The sequence below is a fragment of the Sebastes umbrosus genome, chromosome 4 (assembly GCF_015220745.1).
Source record: "Sebastes umbrosus isolate fSebUmb1 chromosome 4, fSebUmb1.pri, whole genome shotgun sequence".
Lineage (NCBI taxonomy): Eukaryota > Metazoa > Chordata > Actinopteri > Perciformes > Sebastidae > Sebastes > Sebastes umbrosus.
In genome coordinates, this window is record NC_051272.1 from 1,540,922 (window position 1) to 1,561,647 (window position 20,726).

At 44.8% G+C, this 20,726-nt stretch overlaps 1 protein-coding gene across 1 annotated transcript in view; it reads right to left on the minus strand.

The window, feature by feature from the left end:
• LOC119486926 (A disintegrin and metalloproteinase with thrombospondin motifs 20) overlaps positions 1-19,998 on the minus strand; it is a 95,242-nt gene extending 75,244 nt beyond the window's left edge. The window contains exons 1-4 of the mRNA XM_037767474.1: positions 19,359-19,998; positions 18,840-19,225; positions 11,984-12,152; positions 56-309 (exon numbers count right to left, since the gene is read on the minus strand). Coding sequence (XP_037623402.1) covers positions 56-309; positions 11,984-12,152; positions 18,840-19,225; positions 19,359-19,449 — 900 coding nt within the window. The 5' untranslated portion in view covers positions 19,450-19,998. The remainder of the gene's footprint in view (positions 1-55; positions 310-11,983; positions 12,153-18,839; positions 19,226-19,358) is intronic.
• Positions 19,999-20,726: the final 728 nt, after the last annotated feature.

A 20,726-nucleotide genomic window follows, 5' to 3' on the forward strand; every position in this document is an offset into this window, starting at 1 on the left:
CACACAAACAAATCTTCAACCAAATAATAATTTTTAGAAACATTGTTTTACTTACTACTGACATGATTGTTAGGATGTAGTGCTCTAGGTTGCGTCCGTGGTGACGCACCATTTTGGCGTCCGCGGTCACCATCAGCTCAACGTAGCGGGGGTAGGAGAGGAAGCGTTTGCGTCTGCGTGGGGATTTGGGGTGTGCGCTGGTGGAGTTGTCGTCATGAATGTGTTGATCCTCTATGGCGGCTCTGACAGAGTCCAGCTCCTCTCCCAGACTCACTCTGCTCTCAAAAGCAACCGGCCTCTTGGACTTCTCTGTTTTAAAGAAAGAGAAATGATGATGAGTGAGGACGTGGAGAGGAGAAGAACGTGTTTATGGATTTAAAATCATGATCAGATGGGAGAATTGGACTATCAAATACTCAGATTCTTCCACACGGGACACCCACCACTTTATGTTCTAAAGGTATTCCATGAGAGCGAGCTTGGTACATCTACAGTTAAGAGCCAAGGGGTTTTAGCTTAGCGGAATTCCAATGACATAACAGAAGCACGCTGGACTTCTACGGCAAAACCCCGCCATAAATTATTGTGTCATTCATTCCAGCGCTCGGGAAAAGTTGTACCAAGAGACACGGGGTCAGTGGCGAGCTTTGAGAATAAGAGTGTTCAGGTCAGGCCTGAGTGTAAGCCACACAAACTGAAAGAAATCCCATGACGACATTTTACCGACTCACACTGGCACTAGCCATTATCCCAGAGCCAGAGTTTATCAGCTGAAAATTAAATTAAAGGGATAATTCAGGTGTTTTGAAGTGGGGTTGTATGAGTTACTTATATCTATTGTCATTGTATTACCTACAGCAGATGGCTGTCAGCACGCCCCCAGTTTGGAGAAGCAGACGGGAGTTACCGCACAGAACCAAAGCAGTGTACTGCTGAGGACGCGGCCGGCACCAAAATGTATCTTAGCCACCTAAGAGAAAGGCTCACCTAAAAAAAAATCAATACCAGTTTAAGTGTATGCTTTATTTAGAATATTTACACCGCTATACCTCGCTGTCAGACTGCCCTTTACGATGGGGAACTGAAGCAGTTGTGTCCATCTATGCTCTCGCCAAAGCCACCAGACTCCATTGAAAAAAACAGTAGTTTTACCTCGCAGAACCCGGAGATGCTGGTCTACCGCTGCCTCCATCAGTTAGTTGGTTTGTGCTATTGTGTTCTGAGAGGTACATTTACTGTTTTTTTTTAAGTGGATTCTGGTTGCTTTGGCGAGAGCATAGATGAAGGCTTCAGTTCCTCGTCAGAAACATAGACTGTATAGCGATCTCACGGCAAGGTAAACTGATGAAAATATTCTAAATATAGCGTACACGTAAACTGATATTGACTTTTTTAGGTGGGCCTTTCTCTTAGGTGCCGTCCGAGTCCACAGCAGTACATTACTTTGGTTCCCTGCAGTAACTCCTGTCTGCTTCTTCCAGCTGGGAGTGTTCTGACCGTCATCTACTGTAGGTAATACACTGACTATGGAGAAGTACCTCACTTCAAAACACTCAAACTACCCCTTTAAGTAAAATGTGGACAGCCATGCTGAAAGGTAACATCTAATATATATGATGCCAGATTGACACGTTTCCATTTATAGGCTCGCGGTGAACAACAACTTTCAACACCGGCCTCATTTGAGGAAAAAAAAAGAACCAGGACGTCGGCCGTATACTGTGCACATACTCGACTGGCACTCACTCAGCTGAACTGCACGTGTTGAGCTGGCCATGAGCGTTAGATTCCTTCACCATGACAGAGTGGAGTTAAAAGCGAGAGAGAGACAGAGGCAGAGACACAGAGCAGGAAAGCTTGTTTCATTAGAGGAAAGGAAGAGAAAAAATCTGCAACGGTTAAGGTCGAAGCATATGACTGTCCATGTCCACAGGGGTGCTTCCTGAGACTGTAGCCTTTTGAAAGAGTTTAGAGGAGCCACAGGTACATCAGGGGAACAAGAGGGGGGGAAAGTCTTTCTAGTATCTACACAGGCAGTATCTATCAGGCACGCTCCAAACTGCTCAAAAAAAGTGTAATTTTGTTTGGGACACATTGCTGCAGTTTATTCATGTTACTGACAAGCAAATCACCCCACACTAAAAACAGAGTGATGGATCTTCTCAACATCATCAATCAAGTTAATGATGAACACATCACAAATCATCTGTATGTTCTGAGCAGCAAATGTTTCAATAGTTTATTAGCATTGGATGGATTTCAATAGCCATTCTGTGTTGTAAGAGGCCATCTGAGGACTAAGTATTTGCACACAAAGGCTAGTGTGCTGTCCAGATTTGCGGCGATGCATTGCCACATGTGATGTGGTGTTAGAAAGACTGCTGCTTGCAGTAGTTGCTGCCATCTCTCAGCCAGGGGGGGAGACGGAGCTATACCCGACAAAGTGATAGAGAAATGTAGCTGGAGAGAATAGTAAATCATGCAAACATGCAGGAACTACTGCTGTAAAGCCAAAATGCATTGCTCCAATTTTGTGCAAATATGGGGGCACGTTTTTCACATCCATAACTCATATTAAAACTGTTATTTATGTGGCCCAAATGCACTCAGTACTTTCATGTCAACTGTGTTTTGTGTTGCCTTTATGGAAACATGCATACTTGTGGGAATGAACAATTTAGAGAAATAAATTAAACATAAAATGACATTCAGTAAATAAATGACTTTCAGTCATTTTAATGACTGTCAGTGTTTGGAGTCCGTCCGTCATCCTAAACAACCTCCTCAACTTCAGATAACCCGATTATAGTGAACGGCTCCATTGTCTTCTAAAAACTCAATCTTTCCAGACAGTCACACACAGAGGGAGAGATTGTGTGCAACTGTTAGGTCAGAGAAAAGCAACAAAAAAAGAAAAGCGCTTCGAGATTATTCAAGTGATGCCCCCAGCGGGCACGCGAGGCGGAGCGTGACTCCCTGGCACAAAAGGCAGCACAGCTCTTGCTGCCGTGAGGCCCAGCCCCACGCCGGTGCCAGCATCCAAGTCAGCGCCAAGCCTGTCTGTGAGTGTGTGTGTGCACACAGCCCGGGCAGCTGGGCCAGAACAGAGCTTTGTATTTTCCAGGAAAAATCTCTCCGAGGCCAAACCCACTACACTAAACCCCTTAAACAGACTCATCACCGCAGACAGTCTGACATCAAAGGGATTATCAAAGCACAGAAGAGCATCTCTGCATCAACACAAATTGGTGTTAAGTCTCAGAGCAAGTGAGGGTGAGATGAACAAAAAGAGACGATGAAGAAGAGGAGGAGGAGGAGGAGGAAATATAGTCCCTGTTATAATAGCCTTTGAATCGGTGCAGATTAGCCACACACAACCTTTCCCAAATCGCCTTAGGTTGAAATCCCCCTCTCACTAGGTAGTGAGCTGCTACTTACACCATGAGAAGACAGGGGTGACTGCTCTGACCTACACAGACATGACATCTCCCTCCGGGCATCAAATCAGCATCACCTACACATCCTCCTCTCGGGATTTTTACACGTTGGAATAAACCAAACATCAAACTGTGATACATTTCATTTATTTTCACAAGTTTCACAACCTTGAGCCTATAAAACCGAGCTCCAGCGGTTCTTCATAACAAGAGAACAATAAAAGGAGCCCCGCACGGCGTGAGTGTGTAAGCATTTATAAATGTTGTAATTTGTTTGGCTCCAGTGTGCACATAGCTGAAACACACCACACTCACTTTTCTGCTCCGACGCCTACTTGACTTGTAAAAATCTTTTTATCTGTGCCAAAAAGATAATCAACACAATGAATATTATAAATATGAATTGCACGCAAAATGACCGAGCAGCTTCATGCATATTCCATTTGGGTTTGAATGCTACACACATGTTTACACTTACTGACTTATTTACATTCATTCATAAACATTATGGAAGCGTTTTATATGCATGTTCTGTTTGAGTCCATTCACGTCCATCCAGCCCGTCCTAAAGGACCTCTTTGAGATCTCAGTGGAGATCAAAGAGCTGCTCTTTGACTCTCCTACAGCTCTCTGTCAAAAGTATCAATGCCAAGAGCCCAACAATGGGGAACACACATTTCATTGTTGAACTAATTAACATTCTTTTACAATGGCCCCGCTGAGAGTTAAAGCGCCCTGTTCCCCGGGTGCCAATTAAACAGACAGTATACCTTACATTGAGTATAGGTACCGCCTGGGTTCTATACGAGGTCAGACACTCTGGTTACTGACGGTACAACTTGAGGGGGGAAAAAAATGTTGAAACTCTTGCAGACAGAGGCACAATTAAGTGCAATTCTGTGGCTAGACAGAGAGAAGCAAAGACAGCTAATTGTTGCTGCTGAAGAAGGCTTTTAGAAGTGAAGTGGCGTGGCTTTTGACCTCATTGGAAGACGGCGGCGGGCTTTGTACACTAACAGTGCTCTCAGAGTTCAGTTGTTATTTTCAGTTTGGGAGACATGCTAAAGACAGCATGGTGGTGAGCTGAAGAATGTGTTTGGAGTAGCAGACCTCCTCTGAGGAGACAAAACACTACTTATGGATCGGGACTCCTAATGATGGGCAGGGGCCTGGACAGTTTTCTTTTCGTCAGACTCAAACTGAGAGTTTCTGACCATCAGATTTAAAGAAATGCATCCTAACAGACTGTAGATTACATGATGGATGGATGACAAAGAGGCAAACCTCCTCCAAGACTGCAACATTCTTTTAATTTGTTGTTTTAATAATAGTAAAAGTTTAAAGAGGGGTCTGTTTCAAACATACAAAAAGGGCCCGAAGAGTACCCTCCTTGATGGAGGTAACCAGGACACTTAATATGAGTACTTGACTACCAACGTCATTTCAGACTATTTTGAAAACAGAGCTCCTCATTTCTAGTCTTTCCTTGTTGCATAAGGAGCCAACGTTAAGAAAGGAGGTTATGGTTCAAGCACTTGACACAGCGGGGGCGTGACGATTAAACAACATCGCAATACGAAATACTTGCCTGCGTATATATATCTAGGGCTTTTATTGTGAAAGGTAACGGAAGCAGTGGATCTGTTATACGCTAACTTTGTCAAGGTTGAAAGGAGTAAATAAAGTTTGCCTTCTTGGTTTGGACTTTTATAATCCTTGTAAAAATAGACGCAACTCAACCTGTTCTGCACAACGTGATTGGCTGATCGCTTCATTCGGGTGCGAAAGCTCAGAAAAATCAACCTTTTTCCGTTAAATAAAATGACATCGCTTTTTCACCAAATAATATTTGCGTTTTGTTTTGAAAATATTCATAACAGTTTGAAAAAATATACTGACATGCAAATTAATCAAACAAAACAAAACACACCCAGTGTGTAAAGGCCTTTCCTTTAAAAACCACGACATCATAAAACCAACAATTAACATAGAGCCTGACTTTGGCGTCTAAAGGGGAACACGAAGAGGGGCACTTTAAGGATAATTCTGGTTTATTACAACTTAGTTTCTTAGTTTTTATCATTCCTGTCGGTAATAACAACATTGTACTCACTAACTCCAGGGCAAGTGAACAAATGGACTTTGTTGTAGCAATGTTGTCATGCTACCAGATATCAGAAGTTACGTCGGTGAGTATGCTATCATAGAAAGGATGAACACAACTATGAAAATAAGTAAACCAGTAAACCAGAATCCATACAGGAAGAACTTACACATGTCACAATAGTGACTACAGTTTGTAAAGACCAACTGTGGAGGTTGATGGTTAATAGGAGTAATGCTCGTCCTACACAGTCAGTGTGGATGAAGTCATTACATATTTTCAAACGTCCCAGAAACCCATTTAAGACCCTGAAACAAATAGTTCTGCCTTTGACATATACAAAGCAGGTCTGCAGTTCTGCCTGATTTCTGGCCTCTGGGATGATAAACAGCCGGAGCTGCAGGCGATGACATGGATGTTTGACTGGCCAGCTCTCAGCGCCGCCTGTCCAGTAGTCCATCTCGTGGGAAACTGTCGCTCACCTGTCACCCCCCCTCTCACCTCTGACTGTCACCCACGCCACCGTGCAGTCAGTCACTGTCACTCAAGTTGCTCCAACCGTTCCAATCACCCCCCACCCCCCCGTCTGTTAAAGAATGCCCAGACAGTAGACAGTGGCAGAAAATAGCCCCAGCTGGAATCTGTCACGGGAACTCCGGAGACAACACAACGCGTTGGGTTCAATAGGGCCGCGGCCTCGGGGCGGCCAGACACATGGCAGCTATTAAAGTTATAGACTGTCTGTAGTTGCCCAGCCCTGTGCAGACTATCTGTTATCTTTAAATCAGATGCCAATGAGTGCAACGGGCCATATTATTAACTGCTGGCATCATCCGTCATGATGCAGTGTCATGAAATGTGAGGCAATGATGGGACACAGCATCATGCCTGATGGGGGAAACTTGCACATTACGCAAAACAACTTTATCATCTTGGTGCTCCAAAGAAAAACACTATGTCCATTCAAAAGGACAATCAAAAGACATTCTGATTCATGTTCAATGTACAGTAGGCTTTAATAGTAAAGCAGTGGGTGAGAAAGCTACTTTAGAGAAGCAGGTGTAAAAGAAGAAAAGCGGGCAGTGGGAGTCGGGGAAAAGGCTGGGGCCTCTGCCAAGCTCGGCAGCCAAACCGACAGGCACACGCAGCGCAGGCCAGGACCGCTCAAACACATGAAGAAAGAAGCTCCTTTCTCCGTTTCTCTGCACTGCTTTGCTCAGCAATTCCCAATACTCAGCGGGACTCTTCGTCCACTGACAGGCCGTGCACTCCTCCTGACACACGCTCACAAGCAAACCACATCTATGCATGCACACAAAAGGCCAAAAACACACTTTTTTTCCTGATAGGTACTTCCTGGAACGGGTGAGGTTCAGTCTGTCCAGAGGGCATGAGGGCATAGAGCGAGGCTTAAGCCCTTCGGAGCCATCTGACATCCAGAAGCTCTGCACCATCTAAAGCCAGACCCTAAAGGTGAGAGAGGTTGTCTGAGTGATCAGCGCCCGTCCATCACACCCTGGCCCGGCCACCTTTCCTGACCCCTGTCAAGAGCCGCAGTTACGAGGAAAACAAAGAGCTTAATGCATACATAGTTGCAACAGAGGCCCAGCAAACAAGCCAGCAGTATCCACGCACCTCTAGGAGAGGGAAAAAAACCTCAAGGTCACATCTACCCGTCCAGTGAGTGACTCCAAACAAAGAGGGAAGTGAGGTCACAATCAACAAGTGCTTCCATTCACATACATGAAAGCGCAAAGGGAGAGCGGGGCAGCGATTCAAGTCGGCTAGTTCAAACCCCAGGCGGGGGGGGGGAGGGCATTTTCCATGTAAATGAACCCATTGACCAAAAAACCTGATGCTAGCATTTGAACTACCATGTATACACAGTGGGCACCGAGGGGGGAATCCTATACAATGATTGTGTTGAGGGTCAGGGGGCACTGATGCCATGTGTGCCAAGTTATGCCGCATCAAAGCCACTTCGCTGTCCCAGCTGCCCTCAGCGAGCCATCAAGAAACCGGGTCCAAGCCAACACTGGGAACACTGGTGTTTGGGTTTTTACGGCTGGTAATGTTTGCTGTCAAGCTGTCTGCAATTCACTGTTTCTAATTCAGACAAAATATGACACCCCGCAGCTTTAGACACGCAGCCAACCACTGTGAGAAAGAGACACTGCACAGCTCCCCTTCTCTCTCCTCTCTTCTCCTGCTTGTCTTCACATGGATTTTAGAGAGCAAAGGGAAGAGAAGAATCTGCCCCTATCTGTGGCCACCCTCATCCCCGCCACGGTTATCTATATCGAACGCAGGGATTCACATGCGAGCTCGGAGACAGATGCCCCGTAGAATGTGTCATTAAAAGGTCGGAGCCGTGTTGTGATTTTTGAGCCCAGTAAGCTTCTTTCCCCCAGAGGCTTTTAAAAGCCAGAACCAGGCACAACAAGGCCCTCTGTGACTTTAAAACATTAATCACCCACTCAACAGCTATCTACACTAGAGGTATTCTAAACAGAGGGGAAGCCACCCAGGTTGGCTGATACAGACAGAACACCGATACAGTCGCTAGAGATGTCAGTGAGTGAGACCAAACACACTGAGACATACTCCTACATTTCCGATTTGCAATGTCTGATGTGGTTTCTAATGCAGTCACTCATTGGAAACAGATTTTAAAATCCCATCCACTCAACAGCACCTAGAATGAATGAACACACGCAGCGGAGAGGGAAGCAGCCGAAGACAGGTCTACAGTCGTGTCATGACTGTTGAAATAACAAAACATCATTTTCCATTAAGGTACCACTTTAAAAGCACTTCTATTCCTGACACTTCACAGGTATAGAGGCACAAGTAACAAAAAAAGTCAAGTATTCGTACGTGCCATCTTGGTTAAATCCATGCGGAAACTTCCTCTCTTTTCAACGTGTTTTTGCAGAGTGTGCAGGGACTGTACAAACTCTGGAAACTCTTACCGCCTCAATAGATACAGAAGTCCCAGTTGTTGTTCTGGCACTGTCTGTAGCGCACTTAAAGGCAGAACTGTGACACATCATATCTGAGGGAAAAGCTTATCTCACCAGAGGTATCTTGCTGGTGATATACATTCTGTTTCCTGGAGAGCTGCTTGATAAAAACGCAGCTTGTTTCATCTTTGTCGGGTTCAAAAAGCTGTTTTCTTTTGCAAAGAGAACGGCTGATGAAGAACAATAATCACCACGGTGAGTAAATAGGTGTAAATGTCTTTACAGAGGGGATATAAGCGCTGCCTGGCCAGCACATTGGAGGCATTGTCTGCATTTCCACGTGTTTGGATCAAGTGTGATAGTTGGCATGTTTCAGACCTACAAGGCCCATAAAGCTTCAAACCTCTTCAAAGTCCCAAACCTGCCAAACCCCTCAGCACTCAAACTCCAAGCTCCTCTATTTTGATTTAAGGCAAGAGTCCTCTTCACGGGAACATAAAGTGGAGAAAGAAAGAGAGAAAGAGAGAGGGCCGTAAGATGACTGACCCTGACAAAGAGTGCTTTTATAGCTCCTCAAAAAGAGGAGATACTGGGAAAGGAATCTGCCCCCCCGCTACCACCACAAGTCCCGCAGTCTATCATCGACATGATGAGATAAATCAGAAACTTTTGTTTCTTAACTCGCTATAAATCCGTTGCTGCTGAAGACAGAAATGCACTAAACTGAAATAAAAACCTGTTGTAGACAAAAGCATCTTCTCTGTTAACCCCTGAGTTACCAGCTTACAAGGTAAAGCTTCTAGTCCAATAAAACAGCCCCACAATGACGCCTACCGTTAGACCCAAACTCTTAATGAGAACTCTTAATCTTAATGAGAACTCTGAAATCAGGAAGCTGAGGTAGCTTGGCCGTTAGCCAACACATACTTGAACCTGGTTGAAAGCATTTTATCATTTAACATAACAGCATGGTACGGCGACTTGAGAGAGGAAGGAGCAAAGACCAGCTCTCCAAGATTGTTAGTAATGCAGGGAATGTGATTGGCAGGTCACAGAAACACAGAAAGGCTAATCGTATAACTGCAGATACCTCACATCTACTACACTCAGAGATTGAGCTGCTCCCGTCTGGCCGGCGATTCAAGGTCCCGAAGGCCAGCCGCAACAGATATAACAAGTCTTTTATTACCTACAGTATGGCATACAGACATTAAACACAGAATGACTGCATCAGGGAACACTTAGTTAGTTTATAAGATGAGCTTTCTTTTATCATTTATAAAACTTATTTGCTGCTACCTGCCCATCAGCACTATTGTATAATGTATTTGTGTTAGGGCTGTCAATCGCAAAGTATTTAATACTCTTATCAACATGGTAGTGGGCAAATATGCTGCTCTACGCATAACATGTGTATTTATTTATTATTGTAAATCAATTAACAACACAAAACAATAACAGATATTGTCCAGAAACCCTCACAGGTACTGCTAAAGACCGATTTCCACTGAGGTGGACAACAAAGTCAATCTATCTATTAGGAAGGATGTAATGTTTGTTTGAATGTCTGAGAGGCAGTGATTCAACTCTGCGGTCATTTTGTGTGATGCTGTTTAAATGTAATTCATTATAATAAAAGGTAGGCTACTTTTTGTGGTGGAGGACAAAATATAAGTTAGAAACACGTTGATGTAGCTACAGTAATATTTGGTTTTAACTCTGTATATTATACAGCATGTATCCACCTGAATGAAAACAGTACATTTGCTGGGTTATACTCTCCATAATGTACTATCGTATCTACATAATCTGCATATACTGTACGTAATAAAAGAGATGCTCTGTCATCTTTGTTGTAACATACAGAAAGGTACAAATCAGCGTTTTAAGAGCACAGTCCCAAAACGTTTGTCTGCTTAGAGATCCATTCTCCAGCTAACAAGGATTCTACATGTCGGTCCTGTGTTTCTCTCCACTCTCTCAGCAGTTAGGCTGTGGTTAGGAGCCCCATACTTAGACACTGATTTAGTCTGATGAGGAACATAAGGAACAGAAAGACAGACAGACATGGTGTAGAGTGGAGACAACAGAAGGGAAGAGCTACAGAGACCAAAGACCACAGAGCTGGATGTGTGCTACATGTTAGAGCAAAGATTTGAACACATTTAAAAGTCCAAAGAGGGCAAACGTCCAAATCCAAGACCAGGAGCAGCCACTACGAGTGTTTTGCAAGCAGAACAACACGTGCCAAGCCGGTGTTTATATCTAACCGGCTAGTAGCAGCGTGTGCTGCACTCCTTCCCATAAAAAGACAGGACAGGCCTGTTAGTCTTGGCTTAGCGTGGCCTTCAAAGAGCACATTTATCACCGCATCTGGAGAGGGGCCTATCTGATGAAGCTGAGGAGCCACAGCCCGGGACACCTCGCAGTCCTACTACCCCGGCCCTACTGCTTCTTTTAATCCTGCTGCTCATTGTTTACCTGCAGCCCTTTGATGAAGACCTACAGGTGTCTCATTATGTACGCATCTTCCTCCCTACTATCGCCTGCTGTACACTGAATCTAATGTCTACGAGGAGTTAACCGGTTGTTATGCCATGAAAAGTCAGGATGTACCTCATTTAGGATTAGGTAGATATGAAAGGATATAAAATAACTAAATGATGATGTTCAGTCGGGGTCATTCAGCGCTCACGGTTCTTAAGGGAGAGTACATTTAAAAGAGCCTCCGAGTGGGGGGCTGAGAGACCCTCCAGATTCCTCCGTCTCTGTTTGCCACACACAGACTGAGAGAGTGAAAGGGCAAAGCATATTAAGGAGGTATTGACCTGGCCCATCAGGTCAGTCCAAGTTCTTTAAACCGCCGACACACACAATGGCCGCCACCAGGCGACAATGGCCGGGTTCAGACAACAAGCAAATCAAACGGCCTGCACATAAAAGATTTATTGCATCGCACAACAAAAGGCCGCCCGCGGAGCTCCCAGCGAGGACGGCTCTCCATCGCGGTGAACTCCACTCGGTCACCCCGCTTTCTCTTGAGGCCCTCTCTCCGACACCCGAAGGCCTCAACCATAAAAATTCAAATGAAACTGGGGGGGAACTTTCAAGCAGCCTCCCATGCGGAAAAAAACTCTCCAGTTCTTTTCATCACAACTAGCAACCTGAAAAGCAATTATTCCTTCCCTCTGAGCTGCTGCCACAGACCTGGGATTGAATGCTCCAGTTGAGTGGAAACACCAGGCGGTGTTGGAGCGCGTTTTGCTTAATTAAGTTGAGAAGTTTTCAATAACACCCTCTTGATCAAATCTTTTGGGTATCCCGCGAGCCAAAGACCGTGACTGGGTGTAATTTCCATTTCAGGACAGCGTTTATTGCTACGGCTCAGAAAGTGAATGCAGGTCATCAGTGTTTGTGGGTGAAAGTCAGACAGACGGCGGTTACAGGCAGTATAGTTAGGCAGTCTGTGAGTCTGTTACCTGAGGCAGCGCAGGGCTCCGTGTTGTTGTCAGTAAGCGAGGTATTCTTCTTCCTCTCATGCCGATAGACAAGATGAGGTTTGTTGTGCTCTTCGTCATATTCTTCCCCCGCAGCGTTCAAAAGAGGCTCCAAGAAGTATTCACCGTGTTGTGTCGTAAACGTTCCGATCTAGAGCAGAGGAAAAGAAAAAGAGATGTCACTGATGGTATGAAGCGTGCGCTTGCATGTGTGCATACTGTACTGTACGTGTGTGCAGGTTTCATTTACTTTCATTTTAAAGAGGTTGCGGTTTAATTGCGTTGCCCTCGGGCGCCACTGTGAACATTATTTCCATGCTTTTGAGCTGTTTCTTTTGACAGGTGCACATGGAAAGAACGTGCTGACTCACAGAGGTCAGAGGATATCTATCACAGCTCACTATCAGTCACAAACTGTAACCATGAGAACAACCAATCGTGAGACATTTTTTATACATTTATCGATGCACAAGTGAGTCGTCCTGATTCAGTAAATCATTTGACAGGCTGTTCACTCGTTCTGACTGACAAAACGCATTTCCCCTCCCAACCTGACACCGGGACGAGTGACATCATCATACGCGGACAGAGCTGCTGACAGAGGAATGCTAATATTGATTTGGCAGCTCAAGTCCCTCACAAAGCTTCTTAGCTCACTCAGCCATGAGGCACAATGGTGTTTGTATGGTAATTTCATGCGCACACTTAAACAGGATATTGGACGCTGGAATGTTATCTTTAAGGCAGCATCATTCCGTAACCGTCCACCGCCATGAGTGATGGATGTTTAACGATGGAAAACACACACAAATGGGATATGGAAAATGTGTACAAACTGTATGTGTACCTTTTTCCTCTCCGCCTTTCAAAGAGTGAAGGATTAGCTCGCACGTACTTCCTCGAAAGTGCTACAGGCCTTCGAGTGCTACATGTGTTCAGCGCTGCAGCGTAATGAGCTTGTGAAAACAAGACACCGGATAGAAACAAACACCTCAATGTTTCTCATTGTGCTCTACCTCCAAGGCTTTCCTGCAATATTACCATTTCTTCAGTTCTGACAGGCCAGTGTGGATGAATTAAACCGCCTCTGCAATGCAGGAATGAATCAGAGTATTGACAGAATCCAGCTACAGTGTGCAATTTGTGAGGCAAAGCAGCATGTGAACATAGATTTAGGTACTTTTTAATTAAATATGAGAATGTTGCAGCCTAACTACAACTACCCGTTGTAGTGATCTACATGTAATGAATAGGGCTGCCCCCTCTTAGTCAATCATTCGGTCGTTTTGTTCTTAGTCGACCAATTTATTTAGTCCATTAGTCCTTTTTTTATGCTTTTTACATGCTGAATGATTTATTTCCAAGAAACCTATGAGCACATCTCTGGTAAACTCCAGATTTAAAGTGGTGCTTGGGTGTGATTCTTTGTGGAGAAACTCAGTTTTACAGATGTCGACTAAAGGGACTCTATGTAAGAATCAGAAATGTCTTGTTAACAGCGACACCTGTGGCCGTTAAGTCAACTAAAGTCAGCGTCCTGTTGCTGGCGCTTGTGCTCGCTCTACATAGACATGAAGGAGCATCGCTCAACACAGTGAGGAGACACACGTCAGCTAAAAGCACAATATCACTCTATATTTCAGCTGCTTGGCAGTAATGTTAGCTGACCAGACCAAGGTCTCTCCATGAATCAATGCTGATCCTAGTGTTTTCCTGCTTCAGACTCCCGTGTTCTGCAGTGTGTAGTGTGCGTGCATGCACGTGAGACGTGAAGCGAGTGAGAACGAGCGCAGTGTGTGAGTGAAGGCAGGCGGAGGAGCAGAGCAGCATGGACTCCGGCCCTGGAGACCAAAGCTATGGTCTCCCCTGTGTCTTCTGGCCGCGGTCGGGGGGGCTGAAGCAGGAAGAGTTGTCACTGTTTAACAGACGGGCTTCACTAGATAGAACTTTGTGGTTTTGGTGCTTCCGTGTAGTTTGTGTTGGAACAGCGTAGCCACACGCGAGCGCACATGGGACTCTGACCCGATTTATACGTGTAAGAAGTTACAAACAGTACTTTTAAAGGTACAGTGTGAAGGATTTGGCGGCATTTAGTAGTAAGGTTGCAGATTGCAATCAACTGAGTACCCCTCCGCTCACTCCTCCCTTTCCAAGACCGCGGTAACGTGAGCCGCCAAGTGCTAAACCGCCGCCGTTCACCTCGCTCAGAGGCCATCCTTACCATAATAACACTACTTTAGGAGCAGCTGAAGTCAGACGGTGGCTGGCAGTGCCACGGTTTAGCACTCTGCGGCTCACGTTACCGCAGTTTCACAAGCACTACGGTGGCCTTCAGGTAATGTAAAAACAGAAAAAGGCTCTATCGAGAGACTCCGTGAAGCTCCCTATGTAGATATAAACGGCTCATTCTAAGCAAATAAAAACACAACGATTCTTAGTTTCAGGTGATTATACGCTAATGAAAACATAGTTATTGCTAATATATCCCCCGAAATGTTACACACTGTTCTTTTTAATCAACGAATTAGTCTACACAATCGTACGAGTGTTAGTTGACTAAGGATGTCTTTGGTGGAGGACAGCCCCAGTAATGAATGATTTAAACAGCTGGTAGATGTCTACCTGTATCTTGTAAATACTGGTCTATCGTGAGCTAACTTTAATTAGATGATAATGTTCGAGCCTCTCTAAAGTTCTCATGTGGTGTTAACGGAAGGCTGAACAGACAAATGCTCTGTTTAGTCAATGGCCGGGGGGGCAGAGTTTCAGGGTTTCCCAGCATTAGCTCAGCAGCAGATCTGGCAAAAAGTTCCGACAGACACAATGGTTGCTGTTCAGTAGCGGGTGCTGAACTGGACCTTACAACGAACTGAGGGACTCCTATTTGAAGCGAGGTCACCGTCATGACATGGATGGAATGGCCGTTGGCACATATCAAATCCCTCAAAGACACTTTCAAACCCCCCCGCCCCCCATAAGCCGAGTCATCCGAAAGTGACGTCCAGTTGCAGTCAATCTCTAAAAGTTAAATAGGACATAAAAGGGTGTCATGAGCCTGATCTTTACACAGAGGTGCATCGCTTGGTGCTGGAATGAAGACAGCCTCATTTCTCAGGACAGGCTGACTCACCACACACTTCTATTGTGTGAGTGAGCCGAGAGAGAGCGAGCTCCTTCAGGGACATTTCCCACGCTGTGTGAGCTATCCTTAAGTTCCTCTCAACCTTCATTGGCAGTTGTCTCCTCTTCACAGCGTTTCTGCCCGTCACAGCTCACTTTGAAAAGGCCAAAAGCTCCTCAACCCCCAGCCCCCCCACCCGATTCCCCCCTGGGGACGGCTTTGAGCAACTCTGGACGAAAGGGGAACCTGCTTTTTCTAGAATGACCCCCTTTGTTTTAGGAGCTTAATTATTCCTTAATGACCTCATCCCAACAAAATGTGCCTGGCCATTAAGCCTCCGTGATCAGATACGGACACATTTATGACCCAATAGCCTCTGGTGCTGTCTCCATTGTCCTGTCATTCTCAATGAGTGATGATGCGGATAAGCAACAAAGATTGCTTGAAAAAGGATGCAAACATGTTTGGATAAGCGAGTCATACATCAAAGTTGGGCAGAGGGGCAATTAAAGGCTTATTACCCTGATAATTCCAGCATACCTCATACGTCTTAAATCGCTGCACACACATGAAAAACACTTTATGTGGTGCGGTGGTCTCTTTTCTCCAAAGCCCCACACTGAATGGGAGTTAACAAGGTGAAATACACAATGGTTTTAAGAGGAGCACAATCACTGTATGCATTGTGAATGTACTAGATCAACATGCTATCCTGGTACTGTACACAGTGCACCTATCTAAAATAAGGATTATGTCACTGATAGGGGTTGTGACGGGGAGGGAGACTCCAAGGCTGTGGTCCTCCCGTCTGTACAGCCAAACACCAACCACCACCACCACCGCCACCACGCCGAGTCCACGCCGGAATCCGACTGGCGCGACTGAGGTCAACCCCCTGCCCCTGGACCAGTAACCTTACGTGACCCATGAAGTCATCCCCTTCAACACTTATCAGATTCTCTCACACAGGAGTCGGCAAACTAAATGACTAAATGGGCATCCGGATCCTCAAGTGGTATAATGGGGCTGTAAACTCATTATTACCCAATAACTCCGTCATTAAAGCCCCATAAGAGCGAAAGGATAAAGGTAGAGGGCAACAAGCAAACAGCTGCAAACAGCTGCTTTAGAATGATCTGTTGTTTGGGGCTGCGACTGATTATTACTTTCATTAACAATTTTTTCCCCATGAATCAATTACTTCTTTAGTCCATGAAAAGTGAAAAAAACTATGAATAAAACTCCTAGAAACCTCAGGTGACATCTTCAAATAGCCGGATTTGTCGCTAATACGAACTTATAATGACCTAAAACAGAGAAAATCAGCAAGTCGGCACATTTGAGAAGCTGGAACCAGTAAATGTTTGGGCTGCCCCCCTCTTAGTCGATTAGTCGACTAGTCGGTCGTTTTGGTCTCAGTCAGCTGAGATTTCTTTAGTCCATTAGTCATTTTTTATGCTTTTTCATGCTGAATGACTTATTTCCAAGAGACTTATGAGCACATCTCTGGAAAACACCAGATTTAAAGTGGTGCTTTTGTGTAATTCTTTGTGGAGAAACTCAGTTTTACAGATCCGTCGATTAAATCCACTAATCGATTAGTCGTCAAAATCGCGTTAGTCGACTACGAATTTCTTTGGTCGAGGACGGCACTAGAAAAAAACTATGAGAAAAGTCCCTTCACAAGTTCCCCGAAACCTCAGGTGATATCTTCAAATAGCTTGTTTTGTCGCTAACACAAAGGTATAAGGCTGCAACTAACGATTATGTTGATTGTCGATTGATCTCTCGATTAATCGATTAGTTGTTTGGTCTATATAATGTCATAAAATGGTGAAAAATGTCGATCAGTGACATCCTCAAATGTCTAGTTTACTGTCACAGAGGAGGAAAGAAACCAGAAAATATTCACATTTAAGAAGCTGGAATCAGAGAAGTTAGACTTTTTCTAAACTATTAATCGATTACCAAAACAGTTGGCGATTAATAGCGATTTAATCTTTCACAACTAATCGATTAATCGATAGACTAATGATTTAAAAACGGAGAAATGCAGTAATTGAGAAGCTGGAACCAGCAAACGTTTGGCATTTGTGACTCATAAATTACTTCAAAATGTCTGTTGATCAACTAATCGATTAACCGGCTGCTCGTTTTAGCATGTCTGCAGGTATTACTGGTATTTTTGTAAAGATTTAGAGCTTTCTTGGAGCAGCAAAGAAATTGTTGATAAAGTAAAAGGACTGGCATGACACTAGATAGCTGCACATACTGTAGATTCAAACCCTGAATAAACTCTACTGATATTTACAGATCTTTGGAGGAAGAAATGAGCCTTTTTGTTTGCCCGGAGTCTGGTCGGAGGTTTAGGGTCCCAAGGTGTAGAACAAAGCGCTACAGGAACAGCTTTGTTCCAGCTTCAATTGTTCATTTAAATAAGTCCTAGCAGCTTTTGCACATATTTATGGAAAGTTTATCCCTTTTCTCATTTATTGTGTCTTTTTTGTCCTGATATTTCAGTGGGTTTTTATATTGTTCTTGTTGCCTTCTCTTCTTTTTGCTGGGTCCTGATCCCAGTAAGCCTTTGAGTATTCTTTGTCATGTTTTTGGTGTCTGTCTCTTGTCTGTGCTCTACCGTATTGTCAATACGGATGTCATCCTCTATTTTTGCTGCAAAACAACTCTACCTACGGGTACAAATAAAGTCACCTGAACCCTAAATCCTCAGAGGTCACACAGCAGGGTCAGTCAACCTCAGCTGGAGCTGATCAGGGATTTTTTAGAGTGTCATGATCCAGAGCACTTCAGCAGAGTGGAAGCTTGTTGTCACATCAGTCTCTATAACTACTACTGTACATCACCCTGATGTCCAGACTGCACAGTGTGCACCAGCAGCATCTCCCTACGGGGGTCTCCAACATGTCGCTCACGAGCGACCAGTAGCTCGCAACCCGTTTCTGAGTCGCTCGCTAAAGATTCAAAGAAAGCGATACGGCCCAGCTGGCTGTCTTGAATGTCATGAAATCTAAGTTCAGAACCAGACTGACAGATGATCATTTAAATGAGTCCATAAGAGTGAACCTAAGTGGATCCACTCCAGCATACACCTCTCTTGTTGACTCCGTGCAGTGCCAGTCATCTCACTAACTGTTAAAAAGACTGAATGCAGGTAATACATGCATCTGAACTACAGATGATGAAGGGAATGTGAAGGGAAGTGATGTGATGCAGTGATATGTGGACAGACAGAAACAACATAGTTTTGTTTTCTATGACATTATTCTGATGTGGATTTATTAGTGTGAGCTTGACACGCTGAAAATGTAAAGAAATTCAAACATGCACATGCTGCTGAATTTAAGATGTTGATGCTGCAAAATGTGAGTGTTTGATATCAACATTTTCTAAATGTTCACACAAAAGAAGCGTATTCAGCTGGTTTGGGTGGAGCTGAGCAATAATATAAAATATGAGGAGCTCTTGGCCACTTTCATTTTGTCAAAGTAGTTCTCAGATGAGAACAGGTTGGAGACCCCTGCAGACACTAGAAGATGCAGAGCTGCTCTCCTCCTCTTCCTCTCTGACATTAGTCCAGTAACACTTGCTCTTGTTCCACTCCTACACACTTCGCTTTAAGCTGCGGGTTATGGGGTACATACATGGATGGAGGTCTGTCAGCATGGCTTGATTAAAGCATGTGTAAAAGTGAATACTCACTAGCCCGGTGCACAGGCTGAAGACTGCCGGGTACGCGCTCTGTGCGTTGACGCGTCCGCGGAAGAAGCAGTGCCGCATGTCGCTCGGCTCGCCGAAGTGCGCGTCGTCCTGTGTGGCGTTGCCGCTCTGCTCCTCCGCTCCTCCCAGGTATCCCAGGTGTGTCACCGTGTACGAAGGAGCGATGAAGCCGGAGTCTGCTGTCAGGTTGAGATGGAACCGATCCCCGAACGCGTCGATCCGGTAGTGAACCCGTAAACCGGACAGGTCGTCATGTAAACTCCTCCGTCTCCGCCGGTAGTGCAGCTTGTGAGGGAAAGACTCTCCGAAGTCGTTGACGCGGATCGGGGTGATGATTTCATAGGATGACAGCTGCTTCATGAAGCTTTCTGCAACGAGAGAACGAGAGAAAGTAGATGCATTAAACAGTTAATGCACTGAGACGCATCTGCAGCCTGCAGACGCACCGCGCATCATGCACATTAAACACCTTCAACTGGCTCCAACTAAATCACTGCAAACCTTGTTTCGGATGCAACCGGTGCTGCAAAGTGTCCCGGACCAGCGCTGACAGGTGACACATTAGTCCAACCAGCCAGATTGCAAACTGCATGATTTCCTCCGTGCAGAAGCTGCAGCAGGGCTGTCTGTCGTCTCTCCAAGGCTTTATAACCCCTCTCCTCTCCAAGGCAGTTATAACCCCTCTCCTCTCCTCTCCTCTATCCTCTATCTCTCCTCTCCTCTCCGGCTTGTCAGCAACAGGTCTCTGGATCCGCTGCGGAGGCTCTCTGCTGCAGCGCAAGTCTTGCAAAGTGCACTGGCCTCATCGCATTGCTACAACATGCATCCACTGTCTATAAAACACCAACTATTTATGACACATTCATCACACCCCTGACACACACACACACGCACACACACACACATCAAAATGCTGCCTAATGTAAAGTGCAGTCTATCCTGAAAGGAAAGGAGGGATCAGTGCCAAGTCCGCTTTCCCCTGAGCCTCAGCCATCCCTAGAACAGCACCGTGCACACTGAGCAGCTCACACACTCACAGAGCAACGCCCCTCCAGGCTGCAGAGCCAATGGAGAGGAGCCTCCACCACCACGCATGGGGCAGGCTGGAGAGCTGCAGGGGTAGGAGAAAAAAGAAAAAAGAAAAAGCCTGGAAATAAAATCTACCAGTCATCATGTGGAAACCAACCAAAACAAGAAAACCAGCTGCAATTCTGGCTTTTAGGTTGCTCCTCAACAGAGATTATTGCTGATACAAAATGTTATTTTATTTCGTTAACATTAACATTTGAGCATGGTGATGAAGGTAAAACAGTTTATAGTCTAAGTATATAGTATATAAGTCTAATGCAGTGAGGGCCAAAGAGACAATGGACTACGGAGTATTAGGGCCACATTGAGGGAAAAAACATCTGAGATTTACAGAATAAAGTCAGAACTTTACGAGAAAAAAGTCGGAATATTACGAGAATAACGTCATAACTTTACGAGAAAAAAAAGTTGTAATATTAGGAGAAAAAAGTCAGAATTTTACGAGAAAAAAATAAAATAACACGTACAATTACTACGTTATAATATTATGACTTTATTCTCATAACATTACCACTTTTATTCTCGTAAACTTCTGACTTTATTCTCGTAATCTAAAATTTATTTATTTTTCCTCAATGTGGCCCTAATACTCGTATCACAGACCTACAACAATGACAAATACAATTGAAAATGTAAACAAAAAAACAGTTATTCATTTCCACTAATTTTATTAATAATCCACAGGGAGCCACTGGAGAGGAGCTACAGAGCAGCATGTGGCTCCGGAGCCGCAGGTTGCTGACCCCTGGTGTAGCTAGACCGAAATATCAGCAGAGCCGA